This window comes from Erinaceus europaeus, chromosome X, assembly GCF_950295315.1.
Source record: "Erinaceus europaeus chromosome X, mEriEur2.1, whole genome shotgun sequence".
Taxonomy (NCBI): Eukaryota; Metazoa; Chordata; class Mammalia; order Eulipotyphla; family Erinaceidae; genus Erinaceus; species Erinaceus europaeus.
This window is the reverse complement of record NC_080185.1, coordinates 86,229,055-86,254,157: the sequence shown is the minus strand read 5'-3', so window position 1 is coordinate 86,254,157 and position 25,103 is coordinate 86,229,055. Positions and strand designations below refer to the sequence as shown.

The window sequence follows — 25,103 nt, the reverse complement described above, 5'->3', positions numbered from 1 at the left end:
TCAGGAGTCTGTTGTTGGTTCCCTCCTCCTGGGACAACCCTCCCCACACCCAGGCGCGGCTCAATCTTAAAGTCACACCCAGAGCATATAAACTCCATTTTCAACTTGCCAGGTACCAGGCCATCATCTGAATGCAAACAGTAACAGCAAGGTCTATGGTGGCACTTCTGCACTTTGAAAACATCATCTCATTTCAGACCCCCACCCCTCCGTGACATTTTAGAGATCAGAGAATTGAAGCTCAGAGAAGTCAGATAACCTGCCCAAGGCCACATAGCTGGGTGAGTGGTAGCATAATTACTTAAACCTGGAGTTTTTGGAGAGCTCCAAGTCTCACACTTATCCCACCGGGTCTTTTGGGTGAAACTGGCACTGTCCCTCAAAATCCACCCTTCCCTTAAAGGAAATGATTATTATTTCCCCAAAGCTCAGGGTAGGGAAAATCAGAGCTGTTTAGAAATGGAGTGTGGAAAGCCCATATCTTTGGAAGCAAGCAGACCTGGGTTTCAGCTCTACCAGTACTTCTAGGCTATGTGCCCTGGGCATATTATTGCCCCTCTGAGAGCCTCAGTTTCTTCATCTGTAAAAATGAGGCTCAGGATTGTTGTAAGGACTGGAACACAGTCATGTGCCTGGCAAGCCAGAGAATTGGGGGGGGGGGCATGGCAGTGGTTATTGTTAACTTTATGAAATGCATCTAGTTCCCAGGGTGTTCATTTTACCAATACAAAAGTGTCACAGTAATGGGGAGGAGTCATTGTTGGAACAAGCATAGGCCCTTGGGTACTGTGGAGCAAGCAGTACCAGGAGTTGGGCTACAGTTTCATGGGATGATAGACAGTAGGGCTGGGGGAAGGGTGCGCCGGTGACTTGGGAATGAAAAGACTGATCTTCTGGGTATAGACCACTTGGTTTGGGGGAAGCAGTGAGTATAGAATTCAGAAAAGTGGAGGACTGGGAAGAGATGGGAAGGAAAGAGGACAATCAAGGGAGGCACTGCTGTCCATGTGACAGACAAACATGTGCGTGTGCGCGCGCACACACACACACACACACACACACACAAACACACACACACACACACACACACAACACACACACACACACACACACACACACACACACACACACACACACACTCTCATTCCTCCCATCAAGAGCTCCCTCTGACATAACTGCTCCACTGAGTCATCAAAATCACATGAACCAGGACAAAACCTGGGAAAATAGTTCCCCTTTTCGGAGTCTCCCATTCTTCACCTATAAAAGGAAGGGAGGAATTCATACTTCTCAAGGTTTTCATGAGGAATATATGATTACAAACTCCATTGATCACTGCCCCCTTGTATCCAGGCCAGGTCCCTGTTGCTCCTCATCTGGACACTGATTTCTTCCTGCCCTCTTGGACCATATTAGCTTTCCTAAAGCCCACCTTTGGGCACTAATTTCTTCTCAGACACCCATCTTGCCTTCCCTTGACTTCCTGAAAAAGTTCAGACTCCTTAATTTGGCATTCAAGGCTCTCTCACCATATGGTCTAATCTGACTTTCCCTATCAGGTGGAAAAGGCATGAGTTTTAGAGTCAAACAGATCTGGGTTTAAATACTAGCTGCAACATCTATTAGCTGAGTGACCTCAGGTTCATTTCTCCACCTCTCTAGGACTTCATTTCTTTATCTGTAGGGTTTGGTAGGATTAAATGAATTCAGATATATAAAACACCTGCCACAGGATCAGGCTGGTGCTTCCCACACGACACTTATTACTACTGTCAGCATCACTGGAATCAGTGTTATCCTGTTCACTCATGCCTAGTCTCTACCTAACTAGCTTGTCCAATGATTCCATTGATAAGTCCAGCCTTTTCATACCTATAAGCCTCTGCTGAGTCTGTTTCTTCCTCCTTCTTCTCCTTCTCCTCCTTCTCCTTTTACTCAGCTCTGGTTTATGGTGGTGCAGGGGATTGAACCTGGGACCTTGGAACCTCAGGCATGAGAATCTTTTTGCATAACCATTATGCTATCTACCCCCACCCATTTCTTCCTTCTTTACAGATCTTTACCTGTTGAAATCTCCCTTCTGGACTTCATGACCTAGCTCAAATGCTGCAGGAGCTCCCCCAATGCCCTCCACCCTCACCCCAACTCTCAATCAGAAGTGTTGTCTGCTTTCTCTTAGCTCCAGTATCCATGCCCTTGGTCAGGGGCTCCATTTGTTACTTCAAACTTTTCAGAAGCATTTCTTTCACTGATTTCCTTGTAGCCTCCCCCAGCCTCTCTCCTTCTCTGTGAAAGAGGGCCCCTGTGCTATTTAAGTCCAGTCCCTCCACTTGGACTTCAGAACACTCCCCTGCTACCACCTCCACAGGATCATCTCTTCTCCCTCCTGTATTCCAACCTCTCTCTCTCTGTCTCCTCCTTCCTATCAACGTTTATAGAAGCATAAATCTCTCCCATCTGGGAATTTTTTAAAAAAAACACCTTCTATCTGTCTGCACCCACATCTCCCTCTAGCAACTGCCACCCTTCTCTTCTCCTTACTGCAAAGTTTCTGGAGAAATTTGTCTACACTGGCCATCTCCACTTTGGGAACTCCTACAAGCTCATCAACCCACTGCAATCTGCCTCATGCGCCCACTGCACCACAGAAACTGTTCTGAAGAAGGTTGTCCAGGACCTCCTAGTGATTAAAGCCAATAGACTCTCTTCCACTTGCTTCTTACTCCCCCCACCCCACCCTTGTAACATTTGTCATCTTCACATCTTCACATGCCCCTCCTGTGCGTAGACTGCTCTTTCCTGCCTCTGCTTCCCCAAACCTACTCCCTGATGGTTTTCCTCCCACTTCTCTGACCACCCCATCTCCTTTTCTTCTCTCTGTTCCTTATATGTTGGAACTTTTTTTTTTTCTCAGTTCTGTTCTGGGAGAGGTTCTCTTTCATCCCTCCCCTCCAACTCTCTGTCAGTGAATTAACTCCATTCCATAATTTCAATTGTAGCTGATGATCCCCACATGTCTCTAGCGTGGTTCGCTCTCCTGGGAACCACACATATCAAGCCTAATAATACTCGATGGGCAGCTTACTAGGATAGATCTTAAGGTCTTCAGAGATCTTAGGAATCTCTAGTTTAACATCTTACCATCATATTTCCCACCTCAGTGAAAGGTTATCAGCATTTACCTAGCCACACAATTTCTAAACACATCTTCAAAGCACCTTAGATCCTTTAAAAATATTTATTTATTTTCCCTTTTATTGCCCTTGTTTTTTATTGTTGTAATTATTATTGTTGTTATTATTGATGTTGTCATTGTTGGATAGGACAGAGAGAAATGGAGAGAGGAAGACAGAGAGGGGGAGAGAAAGATAGACACTTGCAGACCTGCTTCATGACCTGTAAAGTGACCCCCACCCCCGCTTATTCCCTTAGCAAGTCAGTCACCAAATTCTGCTGATTCTATCTCCTAAAAGCTCTAAAAGGCTATATGTGATCTTAAATCATGCCTTTCTCCTTGCTGTCCCTCAATCATAATGAACCATAGGGACTTGCCCTCTCTGATCCATCTGTCTAGAACAGTGTTCCCAGATAGATCCAGATAGATATGTATTTAGTTGTTCATTTTTCCTTTCTTTTTGGGGTGTGTGTGTGAGAGAGAGAGAAAGAGAGAGAGAGAGAGAAAGAGGGGGAGAGGGAGAGGGAGAGGGAGAGAGGGGAGAGGGAGAGAGGGGAGAGGGGGAGAGGGGGAGAGGGGGAGAGGGGGAGAGGGGGAGAGGGGGAGAGGGAGAGGTGCACTACAGTGGCTACAGCACTGATCTACCATGTGTGGAACTTCCCCCAGAGTTGTGGTACTTCCAAGTGATGTCAGAGCTCCAACCCAAGGTTTTCCATTTCCTAAAAGGAATGCTCTAGGACTAGAAGATAGCTCACCCAGTAGAATATACTTTACCATACTTAAGGATCTAGGTTCAAGCCCCCAGTACTAGCTGGGAGTACCAGGGGAAGCTCCATGAACAGTAAAGTAGTGCTGTGGTATCCTTTCCTCTCTCTCTCTCTCTCTCTCTGTGTGTCTCTCCCTGTCTCTGTCTCTCTTTCTGAAATTAAAAGGAAAAAATCTCTCTGAGGGGCAATCTAATCAAGCTGTGCAAGGTTCTAGCACATGTGCATGCATTTTCCCTCTCCCTCTCCCTTTCCCTCTCCCTCCTCCTCTCCCCTGGGTATATTACCTCCCACTTCCTTGCTTTGTTTCTGTTTTTGTCTTTTTGATCAGAGCACTGTTTAGCTCTGGCCTCTGGTGGTGTCCAGGATTAAACCTGAAGACTCTTGCATAACATGATTCCCTCTGGTTCCATTCACTACAAGTAAAAGACAAGATTAATCTTTTCTTTCTTTTTCTCATTTTATGGATCCTGAGCATTGCATATGTGCGATTTTAACACTCCAGGTGGCTTTTCCATTCAGACAGAAAGACAGAGAGACCAGAAAGAATGAGAGGGAGAAACACCACAGCACCAGAGTTCCCTCCAGTGCTATTATACTTCCCATGTGGTGCCAGGGTTCAAACCTAGGTCACGTGCATGGCAAGGTACATGTTATCCAGTAAGCTATCATTTTGGCTCCTTCATTTCTTAAAGCTGCACCTCTCAAAATCTTGATGGACTTTGAATGACTGATTCAAAATTTCTCAAGAAACTGCCTTTACTAAAGTGATTCCTTAGCCAAAGTAATTCCTAAAACTGAAAGTAGTAATTCTTTTCCATTATCCATGGGGAAGTGTCTTCAGAATATCAAGATCTCAGAGAATCAGGAGTAGGATGGAAGTCAATAATTATGTGTCAGACTTATGACTCTGTGTCCTGGATGGACATTAACAGAGGTCCCCATTTCTTCCTGGACTCAATCTCCTTCTGTTAATGTTAACTCTTCCTTGCCTCTGCCTTTTCCCTTGCCTTCCAATGGATTTACCTCATTATTAACTATTGAAGCATTTAGAGTCTGTCATTTGAAATTAAAATGCTTTTTAAAAATTTCTTTATTGGGGAATTAATGTTTTACATTTGATAGTAAATACAATAGTTTGTACATGCATAACATTTCCCAGTTTTGCATATAACAATACAACCCTCACTAGGTCCTCTGTCATCCTTTTTGAACCTGTATTCTCGCCCCCCGCCCCCATGCAACCCAGAGTCTTTTACTTTGGTGCAATACACCAATTCCAGTTCAGGTTCTACTTGTGTTTTCTCTTCTGATCTTGTTTTCAACTTTTTTTTAAAGTTTATTTATTTATTTATTTTTGATATTTGTTTATTTCCCTTTGTTGCCCTTGTTGTTTTGCTGTTGTAGTTATTATTGTTGTTGATGTCATTGTTGGATAGGACAGAGAAAAATGGAGAGAGGAAGGGAAGACAGAGAGGAGGGAAAGATAGACACTTGCAGACCTGCTTCACCGCCTGTGAAGCAACTCCCCTGCAGGTGGGGAGCTGGGGGCTCAAACTGGGATCCTTAGGCCGGTCCTTGCACTTTGCACTACTGCCCAACTCCCTGTTTTTCAACTTCTGCCTGAGAGTGAGATCATCCCATATTCATCCTTCTGTTTCTGACTTACTTCACTTAACATGAATTTTTCAAGGTCCATCCAAGATCGGCTGAAAATGGTGAAGTCACCATTTTTGATAGCTGAGTAGTATCCATTGTGTATATATACCACAACTTGCTCAGCCACTCATCTGTTGTTGGACACCTAGGTTGCTTCCAGGTTTTGGCTATTACAAATTGTGCTGCTAAGAACATCTGTGTACACAGGTCTTTTTGGATGGATGTGTTGGGTTCCTTGGGATATATCCCCAGGAGAGGAATTGCAGGATCATAGGGTAGGTCCATTTCTAGCCTTCTGAGAGTTCTCCAGACTGTTCTCCACAGAGGTTGGACCAATTTACATTTCCACCATGAAATTAAAATGCTTTTATGTGAATGGTGTCTGCCAGAACTGTGGAACATGGCAGACCTACTCAAGTCCATTTCTACAGTGCCAATACCTTCCACCTGACGTGCATGTACATCTGACCACAAATGTGGCTGGCTTTCCTTCCTTCCTTCCTTCCTTCCTTCCTTCCTTCCTTCCTTCCTTCCTTCCTTCCTTCCTTCCTCTCTGGTGCACCATTTCTGGGGGTGGGTATTGAAATTCCAAGTCAATGTGTGGAACAGACAGAATAAGCTCCTATACCAACTCCCTGATTAAAAAAGAAATCCATTTACTATATTGTCCTTGAGTCGAGGACATAGAGAGGATCTATCAGATACTAAACTGATGAGAACAAGTACTTTCTCTCTTAGCTAAAATGAGCAGAAAGCAATGAATGTGACATTTCTAAAACACAGATTTTTCCTAGATTTCTCTCCTATTTAGAAACCATTCACATGACACTTTATCATCAGTGACATTGGTTCTTAATCTTTTGGGGGGGACCACAAACCCTTTATGCATTTAATGAGAGTCATGAACCATCTCTTTTACCAAAAATATACATAATTACATAAATGCACCACTTTGCATTTAATTTCAGGCAATTGACGAGCCAACTGAAACCCATCTGGGACTCATGCACTCCAGATTAAGAACCTCTGACCCTACCTAGTAATATCCAAGTGCATAGGCTGTTCTTTTTGCCTGGAACACTCTTCCACATTTACCTCTTCTATCTCTGGCTAACTCATATTCATCATCTAAGACGCAGTTCTTAGGCTGTACTAACTTGCACCAGCCCTAGACAGAACCAGATCCTTTCTTTTGGCCTTATGCAGTCTCTGTCATATCACTTCTGAATATTCCCAAGTGATTGGGAAATTGTAGATAGTGAGAACTGTTATAAGCTCTGACTATAGGAAAACCCTACTGAAATGAATGCTAGTATCAGTAGTCCCCTGTGAGTACCCATTATATACCAGATACTCTGTGAGGTAAAATCTATATATGATCTCCTCTACCTCTCAATAAATAAGGCTACAGTGTTACTAGTATTGTGTTCTTTTAGCAGATTAGGAACTGGGCTTAGAGATGTGAAGTGAATTGTTTAAAGTTATACCCAGCTAGTGAGTAAGAGAGCTGGGACTGAAATTGAGATATGCTAGTACCCTGGTTAAGCGCACATGTTACAATGCGCAAAGACCCTGGCTTGAGCCCCCAGTACTCACCTGCAAGGGGAAAGCTTTGCAAGTGGTAAAGCAGTGTTGCTGGTGTCTCTCTTCCTCTCTCTCTCTCTATCACCCCTTCCCTCTCAATTTCTGGCTATCTCTATCAATAAATAAATAAAAATAATTAAGAGAGGGGGGAGGGGTATGTTGGTACCAGTGCAAGCACTGGCTTACCATACTTCCCTGTCCTGGATTGTGAGACTGAAAGATGGCATCAGCAGAACAGGACCACTGACCCTGTCTGGACTCCATTTTCCAGGACCACTTACTCCTAGCTTCCTATCTATGCCAACTGTTCTGCCTTCTTATGCTATCTGCCCTATATTATCTTATGCTATAGACTCTACCCTATATTGTATTCTCAGCCTAATTATTCTAGAGCTTCATTATGGTCAGACCCATTTTTTTTGTTTGTTTGCTTCACTCCAGAACCATCCTTGAACACATAAATTCTTTTTCAATCTTATCCAAATCCAATGATACAAGGAAAACAATGTACAGGTAGCACCTTTTCCTGTAGAGTTTACAGTCACCTACAAGCTTTATATGTATCATCTCCACTATTAAAATCACCCCTGAGAGGTAAATAGGCATTATTTCTCATGATACAAATGAGGAAACAGAGGCTCAGAGTTTATAAAGATGGGAAGTAGCTACAATTGGACTTGAACAAAGGTTCTGAACTCAACTATCTCACCCTCCATTAGGTTTGTGAGTACACAATATATACCAGGTACTTTGTGAGGTAAATTCTACATATGATCTCCTCTACTTCTCAATAAATAAGCCCAGCTTGGAAGGATCAAAAAGCAAATGATGCCAGATCTGGCATGGCTGAGGGATAAAGGAAATATAATTCTCTTTCCAGACTTAATACAAATGTCCTTTCCTATAGGAAGCTTTCCTTGACTCCTAGAGGGGTTAAGTGACCTTCCTCTGGCAGCCCTCTGAGTCTAAGTCAGTCCCATTTCAAGTCACACTGTGCTGTCATTGTCTCTGTGTGTCTCTCTCTCCCTGCTGGACTTAAGTTTTTTAACAGTAGGATGCAATTCATTCTTATATCCCACCAAAGTTCAGCACAAGGTCTACCCATGAATAGACAGTGCAAATGTTTGCTGATGGAATGAGGTGGTATTAGAAGGAAAATAAATTTGTGTTTCTATGTTCTTCAGATAAACACCTAGGAGAGAAACTGCTGGATCAAGTGGCACATCTATTCTGATTTTTTGTGAAATCTCCATACTGTTTTCCATAGGGCCCGGACCAGTTTATATTCCCAGAAATAGTGTATAGAGATTTCCTTCTTTCCATAACCTCACCAGAATTTGTTTCTGGGGAGTTGGGCGGTAGAGCAGCGGGTTAAGTGCACTTGGCGCAAAGTGCAAGGACTGGCGTAAGGATCCTGGTTCGAGCCCCCAGCTCCCCACCTGCAGGGGAATCCCTTCACAGGCGGTGAAGCAGGTTTGCGGGTGTCTGTCTTTCATCTTCTTTGTCTTCCCCTCCTCTCTCCATTTCTCTCTGTCCTATCTAACAACAATGACATCAATAACAATAACAGTAATAACTACAACAATAAAACAAGAGCAACAAAAGGGAATAAATAAATAAATAAGAATTCGTTTCTGGACATTTTAATGTAGGCCATTCTCAAAAGTGTGAGGTGGTATCACAGTGTTGCTCTGATTTGTACTTCCCTGAGACTAAGTGATAATGAGCACTTTTTCATGTACCTGTTGGACATCTGTATGTTCTATTTATCGAAGTACCTAGGTATATACCTGAAGAACACATACACAAAAACATTAATTTGAAAAGACCTGTGCACACTTATCCTTACTGCAGTGTTATTTATCATAGTCACAGTTAGAAACAACCCAAATGCCCAACAGCAGATGAGTGGATAAGGAAAGAGCGGTATGTATACACTATGGAATAATGCTCAGCAGTCAGAAAAGATGGAATAGTGCCTTCTGCTTCAGCATGGATGGAACTGGGTTATGCTAAGTGAAACAAGTCAAAAGGAGAAGAAAGAAAAATACCCGATAAGCTCACTCATGTGTGAGTTTTAGGAAACAAAGCAATGGAATAGAGCAAAACATGTATAAATCCTATGACTAAATTAGACTACCTTGGAGAAAAATGTATGGGTGAGAAGGCCAAATGCCCTGATCTGGAGGGAAAGGATATTTTGGTGGTGGGTGAGGTAGACTAGCATATATTTTAAGGAGATGTGAAATTTTACCCTTGAGACAATAATAGTCTTGTAAAACATCATTCTTCTATAAAAATCAATTTTTTTTAAGTAGAAGGAAGATGTATATAGCTAGATATAAGTCATAGTGGAACAGTAAGGAAATGAGTAAAAGCAAGGTAATGGTAAATTGCCTTATTCTAAAACAAACAAACAAAAAACCCAACAAGTTTCAAATCCTGATAGGGTGTGCATGACATGTTTCATTGTTGTTATAAACTTTTCTTTTTCCTGAAAAAAATGGGATCACACTCTCAGCCCTGCTATGCAAAAAAAAATTTTTTATAAGACTTAGAGATCTTTCCTTGCCAATATACAGAAATATTACCTTTTCTTCTTTTGAAGTAACCCTAGTATGAGTGGACCATGAGGGTAAAACTGTTTCTTTACTAATAAATATATAGTTTGTTATTAATTTGTTTGCTATTCAAGCAATGCTGTAATGATCACCTTTGCATATGTAGTTTTGAAGGAAGTACTTCTGAAGGACAGACTCTTAATAGCTGAGTCACTAGGTCAAAGGAATGCCTTTTTGTTTAAATGTAGATGAAAAATCATTTCTGTTGCCTTAACACTTTTTATAGACTAATTAAAAAAAGTTACTTCTACTCATATGCCTATCTATTAGAGAAACATACATAGTGCAACTTTTTAATTAAGAGTTGGTTATGGGGAGTCGGGCAGTAGCGCAGCAGGTTAAGTGCATGTGGTGCAAAGCACAAGGACTGGCAGAAGGATCCCGGTTCAAGCCCCCGGCTCCCCACCTGCAGGGGAGTCCCTTCACAGGCAGTGAAGCAGGTCTGCAGGTTTCTATCTTTCTCTCCCCCTCTCTGTCTTACCCTCCTCTCTCCATTTCTCTCTGTGCTATCCAACAACGACTACAAGAATAAAACAACAAGGGCAACAAAAGGGAAGAAATTTTTTTTTTAAAAAAAAGAGTTGGTTATGAGTTTTGCAGACACCTATCTCTTGGTGAGATGAGAAACTGTACCCATGTGCCAACAACTGTATTATAACCATTAACTTCCCAATGAAAATGAAGAAAAATAGTATTCCTCAAAATCACATGATAAATAGAAGTACAGTTTTCAGTTGGGAATTGAGATATTGATTGATTGACTGATACCAGGGTTATCATGGGGGCTCAGTGGCTGCACCACTTCACCACTCCTGAAAGTTATTTGTGTGACAGAAGGTGAGAGACTGAGGTGGTAAGTAGAGGGAAAACAAGAAAGGGAGAGAGGAGACACACCTTCATCACTGCTCTACCACATGTGAAATTTCCCCTCTGCTCTCATGCAGGTGGGGATGTGGTGAGGAGGGGAGAGGCTTGAACTTAGGTCCTGGAGTATGGTTATGTGTGTGTTCTGCCAGATAAGCACCTACCAAACCTGGGATTAAGGTAATTTAGAAAGGGCCTCTGGCTGTCCAAATTGGAATCCACCTAAATTTTTAGAGGGCTGAGAAAATAGTTTACTTGGATAATACACCTACTTTGTCATGAGCATGACCCAGGTTTGAGCCTCAACCTCATCACAATGAAAGAAGCCTCAGTGTTGTGGTGCCTTTCATTCACTCTGTCTTTATCTAAAGTCAAACTGGAGTGGTGAAGCCTTAGCAAGATAAAAAAAACAAACAAACAAACAAAAAAAAAACCTTAGAGAAGTGGCTTGGGAAATAGCTCAGTTGGTAGAGCTTAGGGCTTGCATGCCCAAGGCTCTTGGTTCAATCTCCATAGCCAAATGTATTGGACTGGTGGTCTGGCTTCTCTTTCTCACTCTTTTATATGAAGTAAATAAATCTTTTTTAAAAAGACACCCTGAACAGCCAGGTGGTGACACATCTGGTTGAGCACACGTTATAGTGTGCAAGGGCCCAGTTTCAAACCCTCGGTCTCCACCTGTAGGGGGAAGCTTCATGAGTGGTGAAGCAGTGCTACAGGTGTGTCTCTATCTCTCCTTCCCTATCACCCCCTTCCCTCTCGATTTCTGGCTGTTTCTATTCAATAACTAAATAAAGATAATACCAAAAATTTTTTTAAATTAAAATAAAAAAAATAAAGTTCAAAACCTTCAAAAAGATGGTTCTCAGCTTGGAAGACTATGAACATTTAAAATTCTGACAACCGGGAGTTGGGCAGTAGTGCAACCAGTTAAGCTCAGGTAGTGCAAAGTGCAAGGACTGGCATAAGGATCCTGGTTCGAGCCCCCAGCTTCCCACCTGCAGGGGAGTTGCTTCACAGGTGGTGAAGCAGGTCTGCAGGTGTCTATCTTTCTCTCCCCCTCTTTGTCTTCCCCTCCTCTCCATTTCTCTCTGTCCTATCCAACAACAACAACATTAATAACAACAACAATAATAACTACAACAATAAAACAAGAGAAACAAAAGGGAATAAATAAATAAATATTTTTTAAAAATCTTAAGAAAACTTTATTAAAAAATTCTGACAACTAACAAATGGGCGCCATTAAAAATGGTAGCAATTTGGACACCAATATATTCATATTGGGAGGTTCTGTTTCCTCATAAGCCTTTTCATTTTTTTGAATATTTAAAAAAATATCTTTATTGAAATGTTTCTCAAGGCTGTTGTTGTCTCAGGGATACAATTTCACATCTTTCTAAAATACATCTTACCTTTCATCATCAACCTGTCTCTCTCCCCCACCTCCCACATTTCTATCCCTTGCAAACTTTTCTGTTGTTTTTGTCATTTAAAAAAAATGATACTTCATCATTGTTTTAGTAATATTTTTTTAGATCTTAATATGCTTTAGCATCCTTTCTCATCCATTAGTTAACTATTTTTGACTCATCAAATCATGTTATTTATCCATTTTAAGTGGGTATACTTTTTCTTATTGATTTCCAGGAATAAATATAGCTAGAGGTATTAGTCATTACCTGATATCTATGGAGTAAACACTTTCTTCTGGACTGCTGTTTGCTTTAACTTTGTGTATAGTGTTTTTTCACACATAAGTTCTTAATTTTAATATATAGTTTTTAAAATTTTAATACAGTTTCTCTTTTCTTTATGACTTCAGGGTTTTTCTTGTTCCTTTCCAAATCACTTTATTGGGGTGGGGGTAATGATTCGAAGACAGTTGCTGTCACATGAGCACAATTTCTGCTTCTGAGTGTTTAAGTCATACTCAGATTTCTTCTCCACCCTCATACTATAAAAAATGTTGGGTTTTTCCATGGTACTTTTATAGATCTTTTTTTTTTATTTATATATGGGCTAGGGGATTAACTTAATGTTCCTCTAAATAGTATACAGTACCATCCCATTTATTGAGTTCATACTGATTTTAAATGTGTTCCTTTGAAAATCAATTTAAGAGAGAAATAATGCAAGGAGAGAGGGAGGGAGAGAGAGAAGGGAGTGGAGAGACAAAGAGAAAAGAGAGAGAGATCCAGCTCTCACTTAAGTTGGTACCAGGGATTGAACCTGGGACCTTTGAAGCCTCAGATACAAGTTCCCAATTCTGAAATGTGTTCTTTATCACACATTAAATTCTCATATGCATATATGGGTTTGTTTCTGAACTCTATTTTGTCCCATTTATGTATTCTAAACTCCCCCCCACCTTTTTTTTCTTTAACCAGAGCACTGCTCATCTCTGGCTTATGGTAGTGCTAGGGATTGAACCTGGCACCTTTGCTGCCTCGGGCATGAAAATCTTTTTGCATAGCCATTATGATATTTCCCCAGCCCTCCCATTTATGCATTGTTTCTGTGATGTTACAGTATTTGTAATTAATGTAGTTTTATAGCCAATGGGGCAAGTTTTCATCCTATTGTTCTTCTCAAAAACTTTTTAGAAGTTAATCGGCATTTATTCTTACAGATTAACTATAAATTTCATTTGCTCAATTCACAAAGAAAATGTCACTGAAACTTTGGTAAAAAATGCACTGACCTTTTGACCAAAGTGTGAAAAATATCATTTTAACTACAGAGTCTTCATATCAAGGAATTAGATATGATTCTTGATATAAGCCAAGATTTCTAACAGACTTTGATGAAATTTTATAGTTTTCTATATTTCATAATTATTATAAATTCATAGGTATTACAGATTTTACTCTTTTCTACTGTGAATAGAATCTTTTTTTCCTATTGTGTCTTCTAATTGATTACTGCTGGTTTTCAGAGAAGCTAATGGTTTGGGTGTATATTTATCTTGTATCTAAAAATTTCACTAAATTTCCATAATTGTTCTAGTATTTTTCTTTTATTCAGATTATCTCCATAGACAAACATATCATCTTCAAATAATGCTGATTCTGATTTCTTTCTTTTACACAACTAACTCCTCTTTTTAGTTCCATTGGTTTAGGCTCCCAGAAAAACATCAGTAGCTGTGAAAGGAGTAATTCTTATTTTGTTCTTGATTTAAATGGAATTTTTCTAGTGCTTCACTGTCACATTTGATGACTATCATTGGCTTCTGATAAAAATTCTTCATCAAGCTAAAATTTTCATTGATTCTTAGATTACTATACTAGTGAAATAACAGCTATGTGACAAATTACCCAAACACAGTAAAAGATCACTATGGCACTACAGAGCTATAAAAATCAAGCACTAGGGAGTCGGGCTGTAGCGCAGCGGGTTAAGCGCAGGTGGCACTAAGCTCAAGGACCGGCATCAGGGTCCCGGTTCGAGCCCCCGGCTCCCCACCTGCAGGCAGGTCCCTTCACAGGCAGTGAAGCAGGTCTGCAGGTGTCTGTCTTTCTCTCCCCCTCTCTGTCTTCCCCTCCTCTCTCCATTTCTCTCTGTCGTATCCAACAACAACGACATCAATAATAACTACAACAATAAAACAACAAGGGCAACAAAAGGGAATAAATAAATAAAAATAAAAAAATCAAGCACTGTCAAGATAATAGTACAGTGGTAGAGCACAGAACTTGCATGTGATCCCAGGTTCAATTACTGGTCCTACCATATACCTGATCTGAGCAGTGCTCTGTGGTCTCTGTATTCTTCCTCTCCTTTCCTCTCCTTTCCTCCTCATAAAAGTCAATATTTTATAAAAAATAAAGAATAGATATGTAATAATTTTATCATATTTGTAAGCATTTATAAAGATAGTTATATATAGTTATTTTCTCTGCAATGTATTCAATTAATTCAATGTATTCAATATAATGTAATCAATTACAATAACAGCTTTGACTAATCTTTCAATCTCTATCTCTGGTACAAGCCTTCAATTGCTACAACACATTCTTCTTTTAATATAATGATAGATCTTGTTTGAGAATTTTTTTTTTTTGAGCAGAACTCTGCTCAGCTCTGGTTTATGGTAGTGTGGAGGATTGAATATGGGATTTTGGAGCCCTAGGCATACGAGTCTCTTTGCATAATCATTACGCTATCTACTCCCACCCTGAGAATTTTTTTATTAAAATATTTGTTACCTTATTAACATATGAGATTAGATTGTAGTCCCCTCTCCTTTTTTTCTAAAACTACCCAGCTGGGACTGGATGGTGGTACACATAGTTAAGCACACACATTACAGTGCACAAGGACCCAGGTTCAAGCCCCTGGTCCCCATCTGCAGGGGGAAGCTTTACAAGTGGTGAAGCATTACTATAGGTGTGTGTCTCTCTCCCTCTCTACTCTTTCCCACTCAATTTCTCTCTGTTTCTAGCCAAAATAAATAAATAATATAAAACTAAAATTAAAAGGTTGCATTAAAGAAATATTTTTTAAAAAAACTGCCCAGCTATTCTAGATTTCTAGAATGAACTGAGATGCTGTTCATATTTTTTCACATTATCTGATCTTTAAAGATTGGGATTTCCATCATACCAACTTGACCTGGTATCCTTTCTCTCTCTCTTTTTTTATTAAGATTTATTTTACTGATTTCACTAGATAGAAAGAAGCCAGAGAGGCCAGGTATTCTAACATATGTGGTGTTAGGGGATAGAAGGTGGGGCCTCAGGCATGCAAGTCCTATACTCTGCCTGTTTAGTTACCTCCTGGCCTCACACTTGGTGCCATTTCAGAGGAGAAAGACTTTGACCACCTTTTCAAAGTTCTTCTACACTCTTCTGTTCTAGTCTACACTACTTTGTGCCACTCTTGAAGTCATTGTGAAAATAAATTATTTTTCCTAGAAAACTATGCATGTCACCTAGATTTTCACATCTATTAGTATAAAAGTATAGAATGGGGCTGGGAGATAGCTCATCCAGTAGAGTGCACACTTTACTATGTGTGAAGACCTGGGCTTCAGCCCCCAGCTGCCACACAGGGACATTATGCATAAGTTGTGGTACTGTGGTGTGAAAGATGATCATGTTAAATGAAATAAGAGGTGTGAGAGAGTTACTAGGTAATTTTGCTCATGTGTGGAATACCAAAAACTAAATGAACCTGGAAAAAAAAATCAGCAACCAAATTGTCTCTTAAACTTTGGAGAACTATGACAGCTATGGGGGGGTGGAGAGGGCATTGAAATTCGTTGGTGGGTGTGGTGACTACACTCCTGTAATCTTACAAATTTATAAGCTCCTATGAAATCACCAATAATAAAAAGTGTAAGCCTACAAAACATTTTTCTTATGACTTTATTATTTTTTTTGCATGACTTCTACACAGAATGACTCTAGTCCATGCAAGAGTCTCAGAATTTCTTTTCTTTCTTTTTTGCCTCCAGGGTTATTGCTGGGGCTGAGGTCTGCACCACGAATCCACTGCTCCTGGAGGCTATTTTCCCGCCTTTGTTGCTCTTGTTATTTTATCGTTGTTGTGGTTATTATTGTTGTTGTAATTGATGTTGTTGTTGTTGGATAGGACAGAGAGACATGGAGAGGGGAGGGGAAGACAAAGAGGGGGAGAGAAAGATAGACACCTGCAGACCTGCTTCACCACCTGTGAAGCGACCCCCCTGCAGGTGGGGAGCCGGGGGCTTGAACTGGGACTCTTATGCTGGTCCTTGTGATTTGCGCCATGTGCGCTTAACCTGCTGCGCTACCACCCAACCCCCTTCTTATGGCTTTTTAAAAATATATATTTTATTGATTTATTCCCTTTTGTTGCCCTTGTTGTTTTATTGTTGTAGTTATTATTGTTGTTGTCGTTGTTGTTAGATAGGACAGAGAGAAATGGAGCAAGGAGGGGAAGACAGAGAGAGGGAGAGAAAGAGAGACACCTGCAGACCTGCTTCACCGCTTGTGAAGCGACTCCCCTGCAGGTGGGGAGCCAGGGGCTCGAACCGGGATCCTTATACCAGTCCTTGCGCTTTGCGCCACATGCGCTTAACCTGCTGCGCGACCACCCAACTTCCCTTCTTATGACTTTTTAAAAGTTTTATGACTAATAACAGACTGTAGCATATAAAATGCAGGGAACCATTTTCAGGACTTCATGCATACAAGTCTGTCCTCTGTCCACTGTGCCAATTCCAGGACCACACTTAAGAATTATTTGGTCTCTTTGGGCTCAATCATTAAGTCCCCCTCACCATATCTAATGTTATTAAATTTTCATGCCCTTTTTTTCTCAGTCATAGCTGCAGAGGATGGTCTATTTAGTTTATTGTTTTTATTTAAGCCTCTGAGTTTATCAAATCTTTTGTTTTCTATTTCATTAATTTCTGGCTCATTTATTGCAATTAACTTTATTCTGCTTCTTTTGGTTTTCTTTTTCTAGATTCTTGAGTAGAATAATTAGTTCACCTTATTTAAACTGTCTTATTCTCTAATCAAAGCATTTAAGACTACAAATTTCCCTCTGGGAATCCCCATGGCCAAATCCCATAGGTTTTTGACATATACTTTTCTCACTGACATTTGTTTTAAACAGCCTATAAATTCCATTCTTAGTTCCTCCCTAGCTCAAGTACTTTCAAACTTTCAAATGTAGGAGGGCCCATTCTTTGGCCACTAATATTTCCTTTCAAGTCATTTCGTTTAATTATAATTAGAAAGTATAAAATGTATTTTCCAATTAACATGGAAGCAATATTGTCTTACTAAGATGCCTTAACATCCTTCCCCCCTTATCCTGTAAACTCTTTCTGTTCTTTCAAAACAGCTCAACTATTACATATTCTAGGAGCAATTGCTCCTGCTTTTGGAGGAGGCAGGTGTCTGGGGGAGAATTTTAAAAGGAGTGATGAACTAGAAACAGACTCTCAGTGTCCTCTTCAGATCCTGATCTAGTCTCCCAGTCACTCTCCTCACATGCTCAGACACCCACTCTACAATCACTCCAGGGGCTGGAGGGAGATTGGGGTGGGGTCTGGCAACGTCATTGCATATTTTTCTACAAGGGAGAGGGATTGGGGAAAGTATGGGTCTAGCTCTTACCTGCTCTCTGCCAGCCTGCCTGAGGGGGTAAGCTTCATGGAGTCAAGGACCTGAGTAGGACAGCAATACTGGTGTAGAGTATGAGACGCTGTGGACCTAAGAGACAGTGAGAGACAGAGAGAAAGAAACAGAGAGAGACAGGGAGGGAGGGAGGGAAGGAAGGAAGGAAGGATGGGGAGGGGACAAAGAGGTGAAAGTGAATGGGGAGGAGAAAAGGTAAGGTTGGGAGGAATGGGTAGGTAGTGGAGGATAGGTGATGGATGAGAAGGAGGGGGTTGGGAAGCAAAGGGAAGGAAGAAGGTAGGGTGAGAGAGAAGGGAAGGGAGGAAGAAAGGAAGGAAAGGAAGGAAGGAAAAAAGAAAAAAACCACAAAGTCAAGAAAGAGAGGACAGCACTCAAAACACAAACAGAACACAATGACAACAGGGGGCAGCAGAGACAAAAGAGCTGATCTTAGCCTCCTGTATTCCAGGGGACTCTGTGGGGACCTTGGCCACAGCTGCGACACTGGGACATCACAATAGGAAAGGGGGAAGGGAGCCCTCCTCACACCAGACGCCACAAGGATAGGGAAGAGGGAGAATGAAAGAGAAAAGGTAAAGATGTATGGTGGTGCCCCCTCTCCATGAAAGACTTCTTATGAGAAGGGAGGGAAACAAGGAGGGAGGGAGGGAGAGAGGGAGGGAGGAGAGGCTCTGGGTCCAAAAGAACAACCCAGCAAGGAGTGGGGACAGTGTAGGTGGGACACTATAGGAGGAGAGGGGAAGAGACAGAGAAAAGCTGAGAGAGACAAGGAGAGGGTGAGACAGGAAAGGAGAAAGACAGAGAAAAGAAGACAGAGTATGTGAGACAAAAGACACAAAGAGAAAGACTGGGAAAGGCAGGGTGCCAGAGCAAAGGAGAGGAAAGGTGAGGGTGGAGGAGAGCTGACAAAGTCTTAATGGTCTTGGTGATAGGATGGGACTAGAAGCTAAGTGTGGGAAGGTGGGGCCCAGGGGCCAGAGGACAGGATGATGCTGGCTTCTAAGGAAGGTGCTGCACCCCCAGCCCAGGGCAGGCCCCAAGCTCCACCCCTCCCTCCCACGCTGCCTTTCACCCTCAGTGCAGGGTCCAAAGATCCTTCTGCCTCCTGCTTCCCAGGACTAAAGTCCAGAGAATGGGAATGGCAGGGGACTGAGGCAGCCTGGTTGCTGCTCAACCAGTCACAGGAGCAGACACTGGAGGTGGAGCTAGCCCCTCCACGTCAGCTAGTCCCTGGCCCCCACAAGCCCAGAAAGCAGGCTGTAGTCAGGGGCTGGCCATTCAAGAGGCCAAGGGAAATCCAGATGTGGCTATGGGCAGGCCAGTTGCCCATGATCTCACTTGTTGCAAATTTGAGGATACCCCAATCTTAGACCATTCCAGAGAATCTTGGAACCTGAAACTCTCCTATCAAGACACTTAAGAAGAATCATCACCCAAGTTTCTATGTCTCAAGTGCCAGTCACCAGTCCAGAGCTGGAGCTGTTCTCATTCAAACCTGGGACACCCAGAGTCCCTTGGGCTGCTGGAATGTTATTATTACAATCTTTTTGGCAGCTGTTAGGAACCCTGCAGTACCCAGCTAGTATGCCAGGGCAACCCCCAACCACACATCTATTAGGGCCTTGCTCAGGGGCTCTAGGGGCCTTACCATGCTGAGTATCTCCTTATCCGTGGGCTTACCCACTCAAGCCAGTTCCCTCCCCCAAGCTGAAGGCCTCTGAGAGTCCTAGAGGGGAACCAGGAATCAGGAAGCCAGGAGGCTGCTGAATGGGCAGTCCAGGGAGCAGTTCCAGGGCTGGGCAGGGTAGGAAGGGTAAGGCTAGGAGTTAAGGGGGGCCCAAGTTCCTACCTGTTGCTCCTCCCGGGGGGTTCCATGGGTTAGGACCTGTTCAGAGGGCAGGCCCCCCGGCTAGGGCGGTGCCTCTGCTGTGTCCCCACCCCCTCTTCCCCAAGCCTTCCCTAGAAGGAGGAACCTGGGAGGCGGGGCCAGGCCAGCTGGGCCACAGGCCAGGTTGCAACTGGAAACTGCTGATCCCCTTCTGCCCCAGGAGAGCTGGGAACTCCTAGTAAAAGGAAATAGCTTTGAGAACAACATAGAGTCCTAAGGACAAAATGCCAGGCCGGGTTCCCTCTGTGCACCTCAGCTGGAAACCACCCCCCACCCCCATACACACCCCAGCACTCGGTTGAGCCTGTGCCACTAGCCCTATTCTCTTGAGGAGAAAGTCTGAGAGGGCAGGTAATACTAAGCTAGTAAGAGGGACCTAGTTTGGCCATTCCCATATCTGTAATCTTTCTCCTCGGCCATATTGCTGCCTTGCAAATATAGAAACCTTACCCTATGCTTTCCACAAGCTTCCTCATCTTGAGTACAGTTAAGAGAGACTGGTTGTTGTTTTGGGATGATGCTTCCGGTCAAATAAAATTCAAAGTAATCTTTCTAGGAAATTAAGACAAGACCTTGGCCAATACTCTATTCCCCCACCTCCATTATGTAGGCCAGCCTTATCAGATAGAGAGGGAAGAGAAAGACAGACAGATAGAAAGACAGTGACAGAGACCATGGCTCTAAAGCTGCCCTCAGCGCTGTAATAATCCCACTGGCCAGTATTCTTTATCATTAAAGTGAGTTTCAGACACTTCTGTGTTATTTATTGAACTGGCTAAGAGAAATCCTCCCTAAAGATTAAACAAAAAAACAAAGATCAAAAAGAAATACCATTCATGATCTTCCAAGTAAATTTGAAAGGTTGGTTTTTTTTCAAGGAAATTTCCCAGCCTGCTTTTATAGAAGGGGAACCTGAGGCCTAGAGAGGGGAGAAGTCTTAGGGAAGTTTATATAGCTAATCCTACTATTGACAGAATCCAGATACCCAGCCTCCCTACCACAACACTAGAAGTGGGACAGGAGAAAGGACAGAATTTTGAGGATTTGAAGGATGAGGGGTGAGGGGTTCCTGAAGAGTATGACAGATAACAGCTCAAAGTGTGCCTGTCCTTTTGTGACCCCAAGGTCCTGGCCCTTGGCTATTCTGAGCAGAAGGCAGCACTGGGAGGGACCAGAGGGTCAGTGATGTAGAAAGAATAGGAACTGACAGGATACAGGCCAGCCTTCCTGCCTTCCTGCAGAGGCATCTGGTTCTTCTCAAGAAAGCCAAGGGTGTAGAGAGGGATAGACTCTCTGAGCCACTGTAATACTGGCATCTGTGGGGCCTCCTCTCCTTCCCACCACCAAAGGAGTCCTGGTCCTCAGAACTGTGGTCTGCTTTCTTTCCTCTCTTTCAGCAAATGCCTAGCTCCTGTGCTGCTGCACTTTGTGCCCATGTACAGTTATTTCCCTGAGAGCTGCACCTCTAAGCCTGACTTGCCTCTTGACCTGGCAGGAACTTAAAAAAAATTCTAGGGGAGTTGGGCGGTAGCGCAGCAGGTTAAGTGCATGTGGTGCAAAGTGCAAGGACCAGCGTAAGGATCCTGGTTTGAGTCCCCGGCTCTCCACCTGCAGGGGAGTTGCTTCACAGGTGGTGAAACAGGTCTGCAGGTGTCTATCTTTTTCTCCCCCTCTGTCTTTTCCTCCTATCTCCATTTCTCTCTGTCCTATCCAACAATGACAACATCATCAACAACAACAATAATAACTACAGCAACATTAAAAAAAACAAGGGCAACAAAAGGGAAAATCAATAAATAAATATAATTTTTTTTACATTATAGAACTGATCCTAAGGCTGATGTTCTGTTACTGTGGGCAAGACTTTCCGATGAGGCAAAGAGCCTACACTACGGTGCCTGATAGAACTAGGTACAAGTTCTGCTGGGTAATTCCTCTGGGGCTCACTTTTGTTCATCTACAACAGGAATGGCAATTCCTATCTTAGGAGATGAATGTGTACAAGAGAAAAGAATCTCAGTCTGAAAGAATATGCCCCATCTTCCAGGAAGTCTGGAAAGTTCCATGGGGATCCTATTTGCTGTAGGAATGGGAAGGTTTCTAGGAAAGTCTCCCTTAATCTGGGCCACTCTTAGAATTCAGACACATCTAAGCATGCTTAATAGATTCATGTCATGGCTCATAGGGGGCTGAAGAGAAGAAAGAATTAATGGCAAGAAAGTTTCAATCATAGGGTACTGGTATGGCCTTTGTTCATTTATCCATCAGATCCTGTGACCCAGGCACTGGGCTGGGAGCTAGACCAAACAGTGATTCAGTTACAAGCAGTGACTCAAGTACATCACTGTAATGGCCTCACAGAACTTCTGTCCAATTGAGAAGAGACATTCAACAACTAATGAAATTAAGTTAGGTAAGGTAACATAGAAAGTATTCCAGGCAGAAGAAACAATTTGGACAAAGGGCCCAAAGTGATATTTCTAGAAATTGCAAAGAGGCCAAGGTGGCTGAGTGACGACAAACAACAACAACAACAACAAACCAACTAAGGGGAGAGAGAAGCAAGAGTCGGCTGGGGTCCAATGGTGCACAGCCTCGGAGGCCAGTGGGTCTCTGTATTTATACTAAGGGCAACTTGGCAGACTGCAAACGAGTGTTATCGGAGCATGCAAAATTGCATAGAAAAGGCTCAAGAGTGAGAACCTGTTTTTAGGGAGAGCAGAGCTTCCTTCCTTCCTTCCTTCCTTCCAAATCATCCCCAAAGGGTAGAGAACTCCTTTCAAGGTTCTATCCACTAATTAGCCTACTATGAGCTAGAGGTAGACATCTAGAATCTTCTATAAACTTGCTCCCACTTCCCACTTCCAGCTGGCCTTCACCCCCTCATCAATCCTCATGCCACCCAGATGCCTTCAATCTCTGCAACATTCTGCTGTCTGTGCCTCATCTCCTCCTGTGTCACCCTCAGTTTCAAAGGCTCTTTCCTACCATGTTGCTCCCACTGTCAGCCAGCTCCCCCTTATTCTTCTCAAGTCCGTTCAGAGGTTGGTGCCTTTTAGGAACTTGCCTTGACCTGTTCCCTGTGATCTTCTGATCTTGCCCCTCTCTGTGCACTGTCTTGTTTACAGACTGCTCCACCTACTAGGTCAGGAATTCTAGGGACAAAGGCTGGAGCTTATTCCTCCCAGGATCTCCAGCAAACACCACAGGGCACCAAGTCACAGGCCACTTCTTCTTCTTCTAGCGTTTGCCCTTCTTCCGTAGCCAGTCAACAGCGTCAGGTTGAGCCTGATGTAAAGTTTCAAGACCTCCTTTGAATCTGGAGAGGTGGCAGTCGTTGACTATGTGGGTCATAGTCTGTCTGTAGCCGCAGGGGCAGTTCGGGTCGTCTCTGGCTCCCCAGCGATGGAACATAGCGGTGCACCGGCCATGGCCTGTTCGATAGCGACTGAGGAGGGCCCAATCATAACGTGCTAGGTCAAAGCCGGGTTGATGCTTGCAGGGGTCTGTAATGAGGCCACTAAATGGGTAGGAAAAAGGCAATCCACACAGGTGGAGGCTGCAAGATGGGCTGATGGACACTAGATGGCACTGCAGCCTCTGGAAACCTGGCCTGCCGCTGGCCAGGCCAAGCCAGAATGGGCCCGGGCACAAAGTCTCCAGATGATCAGGAAGTACTCAGCCTTTTCTGGGTCCTATAGCTCCTCATGCTTGGGCATAATTGACCAGAGTCCCTGTTTCAGCTTCCTAATTAACCTTCTGCCCCCTTTCCAAACTGTTTCTCATAATGCCTCTTTCCAAACTGTTTCTCATAATGCTTCACCCCACTGCAAAGGGATTCCTCCCTTCCTCCCTTTTTCTCTTCTTCTCTCTCTTTCTCTCTCTCCTCTCTCTCTCTCTCTCTTCCTTCCTTTTCTTTTCTCTTATTTCTTTCTTTTCTTTCTTCCTTTCTTTCTTTCTTTCCTTTCTTTCTTTCTCTCTCTCTCTCTCTCTTTCTTTCTTTCTTCCTTTCTTTCTTACCAGAGCACTGCTCAGCTCTGGTTTATGGTGGCACAGGGCACTGAACCTGGGACTTTGGAGCCTCAGGCATGGGAGTCTGTTTGTATAACCATTATGCTATCTAGCCCTGCCCTCTTTCTTTCTTTCTTTCTTTCTTTCTTTCTTTCTTTAATGTGGCTGCCAAATGTTCCTTCCACAGCCCTAGTTTCTGTACTCACCACTTCACCTCACCCCACATGCACTCCTCACCCAGTTAAATTACACTTACCCTCCAAGCCAAGGCTTGGGGCAGTCTCTCTGATCCTCAAACTGGGTTGGGCATATTTACAAAGTGCTCCCCCAGCATGTTACACTTCCTTTGTAATCATCTGTAACTAGTTCCTCGTCAGTTTCCCTACCAGAGGATGAGCTTCCCCCAAGCAAAGACTCTATTATTCATCACTGTATCAGCATCATCTCAGTTAGCACAGTACCAGTCACATAGTAGGTACTCAACAAACCATCGCTAAGCCTATGAATGGATGGATGGCCTCAAGTAAGTCCTTTTTACCTTCCTAGGCTTCCATCCCCCCCATCTGTAAAGTGGATACATAGAAAACATTGTCTGAGTCAGAGCAATTCTTGCCATTTAAAATGGGGAAAAGAAAAGGACAGGGGATGGGAGTTAAGGGAGATTTAAAATTTTTTTTAAATATTAATTTATTTATTTTCCCTTTTGTTACCCTTGTTGTTTAACATTGTTGTGGTTATTGATGTCATTGTTGGTGGATAGGACAGAGAGAAATGGAGAGAGGATGGGACGACAGAGAAGGGGAGAGAAAGATAGATATCTGCAGACCTGCTTCACTGCCTGTGAAGTGACTCCCCGGCAGGTGGGGAGCTGGGGGCTCAAACTGGGATCTTTACGCAGGTCCTTGCATTTTGCACCACGTGCGCTTAACCCACTGCACCACTGCCTGACTCCCTAAAGGAGATTTTTGCCCCGAGCCTGGGATGATGGCTCCCACTCAGGTTGACCATTTGCATGCAGAAGATGGCTTTAGCAATAATAAAACTAGCACTTTTATTAAAAAATAAAATACAAACGTGGCTTGCTCAGGGGAAGCTCACCCTCTGGTGGGGAAATAGATGAGGAAGGAGTTACAAATGACTACAAAGGAAATGTAATGTGCTGGGTTAACACTTTGGAGGTATACTCAACTGGCTGTATGCCACGTCAGAAATAGAAGACCTCTGAGGAAGTGATGGATAGCCTCTAGACTCAACCAGAGGTTACAAGGCAAGGGGTCAGAATCATGGGCACTGCCCCTGCACCTGGAGAATAGTCATTATGGGCACAGCTGGTTCCCAACTCTTGACTCATAGGTGAAAACTTGTCTAAGAGGTCATTAATTCCCTCTGTAATTAATG

The 25,103-nt window shown here is 42.9% G+C and overlaps 1 protein-coding gene and 1 pseudogene across 10 annotated transcripts in view; both read right to left on the bottom strand.

Moving 5' to 3' along the window:
- IQSEC2 (IQ motif and Sec7 domain ArfGEF 2) overlaps nt 1-25,103 on the bottom strand; it is a 94,605-nt gene that overhangs the window by 31,316 nt on the left and 38,186 nt on the right. For 3 of the 10 annotated variants that reach the window (XM_016191583.2, XM_016191584.2, XM_060183532.1), the window contains one exon: nt 17,783-17,878. The exons of 3 other annotated variants lie outside the window; for them this stretch is intronic. In XM_016191583.2, coding sequence (XP_016047069.1) covers nt 17,783-17,878 — 96 coding nt within the window. Of the gene's footprint in view, nt 1-17,782; nt 17,879-19,655; nt 19,789-25,103 lie in introns of those variants that run through there. 4 more of the 10 variants (XM_016191585.2, XM_007530848.2, XM_007530849.2 and 1 more) reach the window with 3 other exon arrangements.
- On the bottom strand, nt 6,150-6,357 carry LOC132535962 (U2 spliceosomal RNA; annotated as a pseudogene).